We start from the raw sequence: 13,709 nt of genomic DNA on the forward strand, positions 1-13,709 counted from the left end.
AAGATCGTTGCAAGTACATACCATGCAAGCAAAGGGAATGTGGAAACTGAATGGATTTAAGAGTGGCTGAATCACACTGGACATCAAATATAGGGCCTCCCACAGTCCACGGTCTTTTAAGATGAACAGCAAACTTGCTCCAGGACAAAACAGAATATTTGATGTGTGCTTTCTTTGTCACTTCAAAAATCAAACTAGTAACAGAACATTGGTAAGTCCCTTCATCTTCTATCTTTAGCCTGTGCAGAAAAAGAATATGGCTATTTAAAAAAATCACTGATGGGTATCCACTTACTTAACTTTAGCCTTTCTTTTTCTTGTAATTGCTTTTTGTGTACTATTTTGTATTGGGATTTCAATAAAGACCTCTAAATAATTTTTAAAAAAGCATTGGCGAAGTTTCAGTGCTCATGACAGCAAAGGACAAATAACCATGTCTAAACCCAAATGTACTTCAAGCTGGCCCTATGCAGGCTTCCTCAAACAATTCACTGGCTATGAATTTTAATGAGCACATGTTATGCCAAGCTCAAAATACCCACTATTCAGGCAAAGATAATACTTAATAAAACTAGATATATGTTCGCACAAATAAAGACTCTTCCTATCCAGTCCGAACTTAATTCATATATAATGTTCAATAATATTCAATACCCCACATTCTTCAATCCTTCCATACGATGATATACATTCCCAATGAACCTCAGTGAATTGCAATCACCAGCAATTTCTCAATCTGGTGATAGTAGCAAACATCAACCTCTTCATTGGTTCATTTAAATATTCTAAACTTCTTCACTCTATTTATTAAAGCTCATAATTTAAATTGAACTTATCTTCTTTCTTTCTTTCTTTTAATTTTATCAGACCCAGGGGTTAGGCTGCCCGACATGCACGTTTCGCTCCGAAATGAGCTGTCTCAAGGACATCCCCTACATGGGGAATGTATATCATCGTATGGAAGGATTGAAGAATGTGAAGAATGTGGGGTATTGAATATTATTGAACATTATATATGAATTAAGTTCGGACTGGATAGAAAGAGTCTTTATTTGAAGCTCAAAATACCAGCATTACAGGCAAATGTCCACTATGGAGGCAGTCGGGCCATGTCTTGGCTTCCAAGGTTAACTTAGCTCAAGGTTTGACCTTCATCTCCTCCTCACTCATTGGGATCTCAAGATGGGTATGGAGGCTTACACCCATCCCCTATGATGTGTCCATTGCCCTCATGAGTTTCAAACATAAAGGCACATCATTTGACTACTAGTACCACAGACGGTACCCATGGAGGAAAAGACTGAGGTAGAGAAGTGTCCTCCTCTCTTTTAGTTCCCTTGGGTTTTTGGCAATCCTGCTATTCACCTTTTCTGTTAACCTATTGTATGGTCAATAGATTGTATTGATGTAATCACAGTTAGGAAGTTTGAGCAGCCTAAGGGGCTTGAAGGCCAGCAGGTACTTAGCACATGTCAGCCTGCAAGTTGATTTTCAAAGAGAAACAAGATTTGGGGATTTCAGAGTGGAATTCACAGATATTCTTTGCTTGCCCTGCTATGGCCCCATCCTGGTACTGTCTCTTTTTCCCTCAAGGAAAAGTATGCACATTCACCCCGATATTAAGCTGGCGGTGGGTGGTCCTTTGACTGCCTGCTGCTGCTGTTCAACCCAGATATTCTATGCCACGCCGTTTCCAGCAACCAGCATTAAACAGCCAGGTTTTTCAACGCCAGCTAGCTCACGACTAGTTAAGTCAATATCCAGACTTAAAACGGCCATGGCTTAGCGGGCAAAGATAGAACTGCTTTTTATGCAGCCTTATCTGTTCACTAAGCCTGGCCGGTTAAGTTCTGAATATCAGGACTTAACCAGTCACGCCCCCCACATCGCCGGCTTTATTTTTGGCACTAGCTGGGAATTTTCAGCAGTGATAACCGCTGAAAATGACTGGTTATCTGCCGAGACGTGAGTTAACCAGTCGGTGGCCATTGCTAGCCAGATAACTCACACTGAATATCGGGCCCATTGTGGACAGCACATGTAGATTTCCCTACACTGAAGCAGGGCCACTGAGGGGGGGGCAGGGGGGACAAAATTCCCCGGGCCTCCAAGGGGGGTCCGGCGCCGCAGTCCCCTCCACCTGCTCCCCTCCGTCCACCACCGGGCCAGGCCCCCCTGAATTCAAATCATAGCGCCTCACCTCGACCTCGCTCCGTGTGAAAGACGCGCAGCAGCGGCAGTCTGCAGATTGCCTCCCTTCCGGCCTTTCCTCCCTGTGTCCCGCCCTCATCTGACGTATCTTGCGCGAGGGCGGGACACAAGGAGGGAAGGCCCGAAGGGAGACGATCTGCAGACTACCGCTGCTGCGCTTCTTTCACATGGAACGAGGTCGAGGTGAGGTGCTAGCCTTTGAATTCAGGGGGGCCCAGCCCAGTGAGGGACGGAGGGGGGCAGCCTTGCCCTGGGCCCGGCCCAGTCTCTCGGCTGCCCTGCACTGAAGGGGTGGGGGAATGTGGAAATTCTTCATGGGGCTTGCTCTTCATTAACTAAAGAACATCAACAAAGAACAGCATACCTCATATTTTTACAAAATCAAAAGCTGAGAAGGATATGAGCACAACAGCATGCAGAAAAATACCCCCCCCCAAAAAAAAAAAAAAATCTAGACAATTCAATTTTGATCAAGAATATATGGGAAGAGGGGGAGAGAATTCAAATGTTGGGAATTATACCTACAGAAACTGTTCTTTAGCAATTTTTCTGGGTATCAGCTTTTCCACCTGATTCTGTTGATATAAAAACATGAAAAGTCGTATTAACTCAGTGATACACCAGCAACACTTTTAAAGAATTCTAACTTTATTTGAGGATCAAAAAACTTACATTCTGAGCCATGCAGTGTTCGCAGAGGTTCTGTCCATAAAATTCTAAATACAATGAGAACAGCAGTTGTTTACTTATGAGAAACATAATAATACACACTGTTTCCACCAGTGGCCAGTCCAGGTTACAAGTACCTGACAGGATCCCAAAGAGTGCGTATGCCTTGTAGCGCTATAGAAATGATAAGTAGTAGTAGGAGGAGGAAAATTCAGTGCTGCTTATGTTCAGCGATAAGTAGTAACTCATTCTACTTCATGCTGTTCAAAAACCGAAAGAAATGGCACGTCGGTTTTTGAACAACATGAAGTAGAGTGAGTTGTAATGTTGCCTAAATGATATGAGCACACAAATTCCCCTGAAGAAGCCTTATGGTGAAACGGGAACCCCATTTGAAAAATTGTGAAGTGCTGCATAATATATTATTTTTACAGAATTATTTTTTTTTTCATAAATGTTTCATGAAGCAGTGGCGTAGCCAAGGGTAGGCCTGGATGGGCCCAGGCCCACCCACTTTGGACTCAGGCCCACCCAGTAGCAGCACACCTATGATGTGGCTGGCAGGGATCCCCCAAGCCTCACCAGCCAAAAACTCCCAACAACTGTCCCTCCTGCATACCTTGTAAGTAGCAGATCTTCACCTGCAGCGAGCAGTGACTGATACATACTATTTGCACCAGCCCCACAGCCTTCCCTCTGATGTATTCCCGCCTATGTGGAAACAGGAAGTTGCATCAGAGGGAAGGCTGTGGAGCCAACATGAGCAGCATGTATTAGTTGCTGCATACGAGGGAGGGAGGATGTTTGAGAGACCAAAATAGCATGCAGGCGAGAGAGGGAGAGACCAAATCACTTGTGGGACAGGGCAAAGTTCTTCTGCCCACCCATCCTGGCCCAGGCCCACCCAAAATTGGGTGTCTGGCTACGCCGCTGTCATGAAGTATAAAGACAAATTATAAAAATTCTAATGGAGGTTTTTGGACAATGATTATAAGAGAGTCTATTGTGACTATTATGTTCTCAAACAGACAAAAGTACACAGACCATTTCTGAAGTCTCCTTTTTGTATTTCCAAGAGTGATTTATTATTAATGCACAAGATATAATAATTCATTTATTTGTTTGAGTGTATAACTACTTTAGTTTTTTAATAAGTCCCTTTTTTTATTTTTGTATTCACCCTTGATTGTAGTCTTAAAGTCTAGAGCAGCAGCCTGAGGACCAGAGGAGAATGCTTCAAATCAGGGGTGGACTGACCATTCGGGCAACCGGGCAGTGCCTGAAGGCCCAGAGGCTCGGCCCTTGAGGTCCTAGTGGCCTCAGCAGGGGTAAGAAAGAATCCCACTCTTTCCTGCCCACTGCAGCTACTCTGCATGGCAGCGCCGGCGCATTTTAAAAATGACCGCTGAGACCCACAAGGCTACCACAGCAAGTCTCAGCAGCCATTTTGGAAAACACAGCGGCGGCCCCGCCACCAGGCACAGACACAGTAGTAATCAATGAGGTTGGCGGACAGGAAAGAGTGGGGTTCTTTCCTGTCCCAGAAGTAGAGAGGGCGGCGGCAGTGTGGGAGAGGGGGTGTCAGCGAAACGGTAGGGGGAGGGGGGGCTAATGACCTTTACTACCCAGGGGGAACCAACCAATGTCAGTCCACCCCTGCTTCAAATCCCACTGCCTCAGGTACAGATTCAGATTATGAGACTTCCAAGGATAGAAAAACTAGTATGCCTGAATATACACCGTTTCAACAGCTTTCAAGCTTGTAGGTGGTATATAAATAAAAATAAAAATAAAAATGAGGGGGTAGGTATTCAGCCGGCAGTGGTAAGTAGTTTTATAGCCACTGCCAGCATCATCCCCAGATATTCAAAGCATGGTCATTTCCAGGCACTGGCACTGAATATCTGGGTTTGTGCAGCCGGTTATCTCTTATGCAGTTAAGTGCAAATTCCGCCCCCAGACCACCCACATAATTGCCAGCTTTTAGTTTAGCAGTCTGTGGTGATATTCAGCTGTACTAACCAGTTAAATGTCACTGAATATCAGCGGATAGCCCTATGCAGGCAATTTAAAGGGGTCAAAGGATCATGGATTTGATATACCAAACTTTCTGTGGGTACAACCAAAGCTGTTTTCATATACTAATTGCAGGTACTTTTTCTGTCCCCAGTGGGCCAGTCAGCACCGATATTTAGCACAGTGGCTTTCCGAGGGGCCGATGCGCCCCGCCCCCCTGGGTGCAACACCCCCCCCCCCCCCCGTGCAGCGCGACCCCCCCCCCCACAGCGAAGGAACACCCCCCCACCCCGGCGAAAAAAACCCCGGGTGCACGCCGCTGGGGGGGGTGCCTTGCGCCGGTCAGCGTCTTTGGTTTCCATGCTCCCTCTGCCCCGGAACAGGTTACTTCCTGTTCCGGGGCAGAGGGAGCATGGAAACCAATGACGCTGACCGGCGCACGGCACCCCCCCCAGCGGCGTGCACCCGGGGCGGACCGCCCCCACCGCCCTCCCCCCTTGGTACGCCACTAATTTAGCATCTGGCCGGCTATGGCCACGTCAATAGGTGGAAATCTTTGGCCAGTTCCAACTTAACCAGCCAGCGCTGAATATTGATTTGGCCGGTTAAATTCAAACCGGTCAAAAATAAATCGGATATTCAATGCCAGTCACCGGAAACTGTCCAGGATTGAATATCCTGGCTCAGCACTGACCACAGGAGTTAGCCGGGCTAACTCCCGAAGTCTGAATATTGGGCCCATGGTAAATCCAAATAGCCTTTCATCCAAAACCAAAATCGGGCAGAAAAAGCATTTTGGGCTGGTTTTGGTTTGGGACAGCCTCTAATCCACATTAAATTGTAGTTGCCATTTGGATACCACATCTCCCAGTATCCTCCTGCAATGCCTCATAATATGCTTCCGTTTTAACAACTTTGAATGATCTGCAAATTTAATCACATCACTCATTGTTCCCATTTCCAAAATCACTTATAAATTATATGTTAAAAAGCGCCAGACTCAAAAACAAATCACTACAATTACAAAGTTACACAATACTTTTGACTTCCCCAAGTTGAACAGCTTGAAAAAGGTCATACCATACCAGATTCAGATGCCTGTTCCAGTAATATTCTACTCTCAATTTCTTCTCCAGCTAGGTAATCAATAGAAATAAAACAAAATAAAACATGGAAAAGAAAATAAGATGATACCTTTTTTTATTGGACAGAACTTAATACATTTCTTGATTAGCTTTCGAAGGTTGCCCTTCTTCGTCAGATCAGAAATAAGCAAATGTTATTAGAGGACAATATATATAAGTGAACCATCAAAGTGGACTAACATAGCTACCACCCCTCTCTTCTCCAGCTAGGAAAGAAAAGCTGCACATGAGCTAAAAGCAATATACTCATGAACAAAGTTAATGTTACCAAAATCAGGACGTCCAACAGCGATTACCAAAGGGAAGGAAAAGTCTATGTCTAAAAATAAGGACATGCAAATGATTCCTCTTAATATATTAATTCAAAAGGAGTGAAGCCTGTGAAACTGGGATTACTTTAATCAGCGGGAATTGGATTGGAGATTCAAGGGTTTGTATTGTTAAACAATTTCTGGTTTTAAAAGGGAAAAAATGAAATCAGGTGTATTACTTTCACTAATATTGGACAATAAGTATGTTTCCAATGAAATTGACGGACTATGCACCGCTATGGTCTTGAAGAAACCAACCAGATGATCAATGTGGAATAATGATTTAGATAAATAATAACTGGGGATAATCGGGTTAATACCACGTTTTCTTTGTTTGCTGTTGTTTAAATTGATCTCCTTGTCTTGTTTCACTCTCCCTATTTATTTTGTGGTCTAAGAAAGAGAAAGATTGTATAAAATCCATTTATCTTGTTGAGATTGTTTTCTTCTAATATTGTTTTAATGTACAATCATCTCTGTTTTACTGTTTTGCAAGTGATCCTTGTAAAATGAAAAAAATATAAATAAATGATTTAAAAAAAAAAAATAAGGACGTGCTTAATTAGACCTGGTTCAATCACGTCTAGGGTACAAAAGGTGCTCTGATTGAGCAGCTGGCCACTGGAAGATTAAGTTGTGACACCTCCTTAGAGGGGAACTCATCCAACCACATGATTGCCTTAACGCTGTACTATCCCACCAGGTCGTGGCAGTGTCACCAGATCTGCTCCCTCTTACACTTTCCCTGGAAGAGGTCAAGAAAAATCTCCCTGATCCAGCTCCTGCTCCAGTCCAGGCTTTCCACTTCTCCAGCTCAGACACTCACACAGCAACCAGGTTCCAAAACATAAAGAGCTTTTATTCAGCACGGGGCTACATACAGGATGTGCATGACAGAAACAGATCAGCGAAGGTGCCGGAGACCGGTGCTGAAGAAGACTTCGGCTGGCGGGGGTTGGGGACCCCCGCCAGCAAAGGTACCTGGTGGCGGCGGCAACATGGGAGGGTCAGCGGTGGGAGGGGTCGAAAGTGGCGGGGGGGGTTGGTGGCTGGGGAAGGCGGGCTAAACTGTGCCCCCCTCCACCTCGGGCTCTGGACCCCCCTACCGCCGAGGTCTGGCTATGCCCCTGGTTACTACCAATCCTGGTGTCCTGCGTTTCAATACTGGTGAGAATCTCTAGGTTCAGATAATCAGTCCTGGGCAAATCATACCAACCCCATGCTGACAAAGCTGATGAGCTGGTAAATTATTCATTGCCAGAGAATGTGGTAAAGGTGGTTAGCTTAGTGGGGTTTAAAAAAGGTCTGGACAACTTCGTAAAGGAAAAGTCCATAGATAAGTATTAAATTGACTTGGGGAAAATCTACTGCTTATTTCTAGGATAAGCAGCATAAAATGTATTGAATTTTTTGGGATCTTGCCAGGTATTTGTGACCTGGATTGGCCACTGTTGGAAACAGGATACTGGGCTTGATGGACCTTTGGTCTGTCCCAGTGTGGCAATACTTTTGTACTTATCCACATAACACAGCTATGCATATTAATAAGTTTTATGAAGCAGCTGTACCACCAAAATGTCATATTTAGGTTTTTCCCTGTTCTTAATTTTAAGAACTATAAAGAAGTTTTCATTATTACAGGGGGTAATTTTATAAGAGAGTGCCTAGCTAGGGAGGCATAAAGGCACTTATGTCGTACCTATTTTATAAAGACAACATAACATGCTTATAAGCCTTTATAAATTGCTTCCCCGAAACTCTCACATATGTTTTAATGAGAAATTTGGTATACAATTTTATCTGCACTAACAATATAAACAATTAAAGAAAATAGAAAGGAACACCATAAATAGACAAGACAAAAGACAATCACTCATACTAAAAGCAAAACCAAAACCAGAAGAAAAACAAAAAATTAAATATGAAAAACGCCATCCAGAAAGCAGCAACATGCACAGGGCATCAGGGATGATGACTAGAAATGAACGCAAAATAGTGAGTCTTTAGATATTTATATAGATATATATAGGTGTGTGTGTGTGTTACTTAGTGTGAGGGTTTTTCTTGGGGAGGCGGGAGGTTATTCACTATCTTGTTTTGGTATTTTATTATTATATCAAGCTTTATTGTATGGAAATCATACTACCTGAATACTCAAAGAAACTGGTGCACATACAGGTATTTTATGTTTCGACGTTTTTTATTGAAGACAATACAAAGAATTAACACTGTCATCAGTAAACATACAACAAACAAGCCCGGACTATCCAGAGAAACACCAGCATGATAAACCATCCTCAACTTTTATATTTCTCCCCACCCCCCTTCCCTAGTTCCCCGATTATTTCAATATTCTATTGGTGACAAGCAAATGAGAGTATAGATCACTTCTGAGATAAACAGTAGGTTGACATCAACATATGCGAAATATCATTACATAAGAAAGCCTGTCTTCCACCCTTTTGAACTACTCCCCTCCTCCCAACCCCCCCCCCCCCCCCCACCCTTAAATGCTATGGTTCCATTGTGAGTAGAGTGGATTTAGGACTACAGAAACGAGTATATCAGACTATAGTGAACCCAATTCCCTTGAACACTAGATAATCATGAAGAGTGTTAGGAGCGTACTGTGCACCTTGTTCACCATTCCCCCCTCACTTTTCCTCTCCCCCCTTAGAAATTCAATAGATAGCTTCTACCAGCTGGAGGAAGGGTCTCCCATACCGGTTCCCATATGGCACTAAATTTGCAACCCGGGATACTCTCAAAGTCAGCAATGCCACAGGTATTTTATAAAATACATGCATAAGCGTCCCAACCTGCTCCTTCTATTCTTCACCCCCCAGGAAAGGGGGAAAAAAGTTAGGAGGTCAGAACTGATTTTCAACATTAGGCTCATACATTAGGCTCACAAATAAAAGCAAATGAACAGTAAAGCTAAATTTATAAGCATAGGGGCTCCTGGCCGGTTAAATCACTTGTGAGGGGGTATCTGCTGATATTCAGTGGCACTTAATCGGTTAGTGTCACTGAATATCAGAACTAACCATTAAAGGTCCGGGAGCAAAGTTGGCACTTATGTGATTAAACGTGCCAATATTCAATGCTAACCGATTAACTTTTTAGCAGTTAAAGATAGGCCTGCCACAAGTTGCATGATATAACTAGATAGTGGCTAGCCGCTAACCACTGATATTTACCTGGAGAAAACCGGTTATCTCCTGTTGAATATCTGCGGTTAGGCGCTGATATGCTACTTAAGAACATAAGAACAGCCATACTGGGTCAGACCAATGGTCCATCTAGCCCAGTATCCTGTTTCCAACAGTGGCCAATCACAGGTCACAAACAGTAGCAACATTCCATGCTGCCAATCCCAGGGCAATAGCAGACTATGGACTTTTCCTCCAGAAACTTGTCCAAACTTTTTTTTAAACTCTGGTACACTGACTGCTGTTACCACATCCTCCGGCAACAAGTTCCAGAGCTTTAACTATTTGTTGAGAGAAAAAAATATTTCCACCTATTTGTTTTAAAAGTATTTCCATGTAACTTCATCGAGTGTCCCCTAGTATTAGTATTGTTTGAATAAGTAAATAATTGATTCGCTTCTACTCGTTCTACATCACTCAGGATTTTGTAGACCTCAATCATATCTCACCTCAGCCATCTCTTTTCCAAGCTGAAGAGCCTTAACCTCTTTAGTCTTTCCTCATATAGGAGAAGCTCCATCCCCTTTATCATTTTGGTCACTCTTCTTTAAACCTTTTCTAATTCCGTTACATCTTTTTTGAGATATGGCAAAGTAGAACTGAACGCAATACTCAAGGTGAGGTCGCGCCATGGAGCAATACAGAGGCATTATTGTATTCTTAGTCTTATTTACCATCCCTTTCCTAGTAATTCCTAGCACCCTGTTTGCTTTTGTGGCCAGCACTGCACATTCGGCAGAGGATTTCATGATATTGTCTATAATGACACCTAGATCCTTTTCTTGGGTGCTGATCCCCAAGGTGGACCCTAGCATCAGGTAACTATGATTTTTGGATTATTCCTCCCAATGTGCATCACTCTGCATTTATCTACATTAAATTTCATCTGCCATTTGGATGGCCAGCCTTCCAATTTCCTAAGGTCTTCCTCAGCCTAGAGTTTAATGCAGCAGACTTTGATCCTGGGGAACTAGGTTTGACTCCCACTACAGATCCCTGTGACTCTGGGCAAGTCGCTTAACCCTCCACTGCCCCAGGTAAAAATAAGTACCTGTATATACCATATAAACTCCTTTGAATGTAGTTGCAAAAACCACAGAAAGGCAGTATATCAAGTCCCATTCCCTTCCTGCAATTTTTCACAGTCCGCATGTAACATAGTAGATGACGGCAGAAAAAGACCTGCACTGTCCATCCAGTCTGCCCAACAAGTTAAACTCATATGTGCTACTTTTTGTGTATACCCTACCTTTATTTGTACCTGTCCTCTTCAGGGCACAGACCGTATAAGTCTGCCCAGCACTATCCCCAACTCCCAACCACCAGCTCTGGCACAGAATGTATAAGTCTGCCCAGCACTATCCCTGCCCCCCAACCACCAGCCCCGCCTCCCACCACCGGCTCTGGCACAGACCGTATAGTCTGCCCAGCACTGTCCCTGCCTCCCAACCACCAGTCCCGCCTCCCACCACCAGCTCTGGCACAGACCGTATAAGTCTGCCCAGCACTATCCCCGCCTCCCAACCACCAGCCCCGCCTCCCACCACCGGCTCTGCCACCCAATCTCGGCTAAGCTCCTGAGGATCCATTCCTTCTGAACAGGATTCCTTTATGTTTATCCCACGCATGTTTGAATTCCGTTACCGTTGTCATTTCCACCACCTTCCGCGGGAGGGCATTCCAAGCATCCACTACTCTCTCCGTGAAAAAATACTTCCTGACATTTTTCTTGAGTCTGCCCCCCCCCCCTTCAATCTCATTTCACGTCCTCTCGTTCTACCGCCTTCGCATCTCCGGAAAAGGAGATTGATTGGAAAGTGTTATTTTCTCAAATTAACATACAAAAACAAATAATATAAGTTTCATCTAATTCAACACTCAAGTCCACTTTAAATAGAGAGACATCCATAGTGTAGGAGGATTAAGGGAATAAAGAAATAAATTCTTTTTAAGGAAATATAACAACATCTAGGAGACATTTAAACAAGCTTAATTCTATTTCGCTCCAATTCTCTTAAATGTTACAAACAATGTTAATTGTGATGGGTCCATGAAAACATACTTATGTGAATTATAACATACTATACATTTGCAAGAAAATCGAAGGTAAAATGTAGCGCCTCTAGCCACAATACTTCTGTTTTCAATATCAAAAATTGTTGACGTTTATTTTGTGTTTCTTTCGAAACATCTGGAAATAATGATATCTTTAATCCTAGAAACATTTTGTCTTTGTGTTAAAAAAAAAACATTTTAAACAACCATTGTTTGTCTGGCAACTGTGGCTAGCAAAGTTGTCGCGTTTGCTTGTTCAGTATCAGATGTTTCCAGAAGATTTGTAGCATCCAAAGGTTCTTGTTGTTGTTCTGGTTGCTCTTGTAGTTTTGAAGGCACATAATAAACTTGAGCGGATGGAGGATATTTTTGCACTGCAGTTGTTAAGTATGAAGAGGATTTCCAATACAAAACATTACGCAGCATCAAGAGCAGTTTTGGTTTTATACGATAAGTAACTGGCAACCACTTCAAGCTTTTTAAATATACTCTACGTAAACCAAACAGCAAACGCACTGCTGAATTTTGCACCATTTGCAATGATTTAATGCTGATGGCAGGTATGCCCAAGTAAGCTATCATCAATGCTACTCATAACAACAGTTTCAAGAACTCGAACAAGATCCATAATTAACCAAGCAGATGGAGTTTGCAATGACAGCTGAGAACCAGTTGTTGAAGTTGAGATTTAAATACAAGCTGCGAGTCAAATAACAACCCTAAACATCACACCCGTTTGCTTACCTTTAGAGACTCCAGACAGTAACACAGATTCAGTGAAGTGGAGGTTGAATTTCCACAGACATACAACAGTTCTGTTTCATTTACATTCAGCTTCAAATGATTCTTTAACAGCCATCCATACAAAATGTCAAATACAGTCTGCAATTTGCATACTACATCTGAAACAGACTGAGTTGTTGGGAAAAAATAAACTTGGGATATCATCAGCATATATGTGATAGGATTACCATAGTAACATAGTAGATGAAGGCAGAAAAAGACCTGCACGGTCCATCTAGTCTGCCCAACAAGATAAATTCATATGTGCTACTTCTTGTGTATACCTTACCTTGATTTGTATCTGCCATTTTCAGGACACAGACCGTAGAAGTCTTGCCCAGAACTAGCCCCACCACCCAAACACCAGCCCCGCCTCCCAATCTCGGCCAAGCTTCTGAGGATCCATTCCTTCTGCACAGGATTCCTTTATGTTTATTCCATGCATGCTTGAATTCCGCTACCGTTTTCTTCTCCACCACCTCCCGCGGGAGGGCATTCCAAGTATCTACCACTCTCTCCGTGAAAAAATACTTCCTGACATTTTTCTTGAGTCTGCCCCCCTTCACTCTCATATCATGTCCTCTCGTTCTACCGCCCTCCCATCAATGGAGGCAAATATATATTAAACAGTATGGTGGATATTATTGGCACTAATTTGTACTTACCCATATTCTATAAACTTGGTACAGTTCCTAGGTGTCAAGGATGTGGGAGGGGCCTGGGTGGGTCAGGATGTGGCAAGCAATTAAGTGCTAAGTTATAGCACGTTGACAGTGTTTACACCAGCCCTTGACATGACGTCAATGCTCATGCGTAGAGTTAGGACCCAAAACGTGGACTTTCGTTAATATTTCTACAATGGTAACTACAGGCAATATAAGGGGTATGTTTTAACAACCTTGAATAGTTTTGTGTCAACTGCAAATTTAATCACCTGCTCTGGAAGTCCTCAGCGACCACGCCTGATCATTAAAATAGCTCTTAATATCGGGAGGAATGTATCTTGAAAAGGTTTCACTCAAATCTCTGTGTATGTTGCTGTTTTTGGCATTATGTATAATCTTATAACTGGAATATCTTGTTCTCTGTTTAAAAGTTTGGTAATATGATCCAAAACAATACACCTAGCAGATATGCTTCAGACTTCACAATACTAAATCTGTCTTGCTTTTATGATAAAAGAAGATCTCTATAACTTTACCTACAGAGTAATCCAAATGTAAGCTAGACTTTGGCATGGTGAGATAGAGACCATTTTAAAAGCTGCCCAAGGAAATGGAAATAAAATTATTAAGAAAGTTTAAAAC

At 42.9% G+C, this 13,709-nt stretch overlaps 1 protein-coding gene across 1 annotated transcript in view; it reads right to left on the reverse strand.

The window, feature by feature from the left end:
- Positions 1–13,709, reverse strand: part of LOC115478369 — a 112,754-nt gene that overhangs the window by 53,725 nt on the left and 45,320 nt on the right. Inside the window, exons 7-10 of the mRNA XM_030215670.1 lie at positions 5,982–6,032; positions 2,884–2,927; positions 2,737–2,786; positions 22–239 (exon numbers count right to left, since the gene is read on the reverse strand). Coding sequence (XP_030071530.1) covers positions 22–239; positions 2,737–2,786; positions 2,884–2,927; positions 5,982–6,032 — 363 coding nt within the window. The remainder of the gene's footprint in view (positions 1–21; positions 240–2,736; positions 2,787–2,883; positions 2,928–5,981; positions 6,033–13,709) is intronic.

This window comes from Microcaecilia unicolor, chromosome 10, assembly GCF_901765095.1.
Source record: "Microcaecilia unicolor chromosome 10, aMicUni1.1, whole genome shotgun sequence".
In the NCBI taxonomy this organism is placed as follows: Eukaryota; Metazoa; Chordata; class Amphibia; order Gymnophiona; family Siphonopidae; genus Microcaecilia; species Microcaecilia unicolor.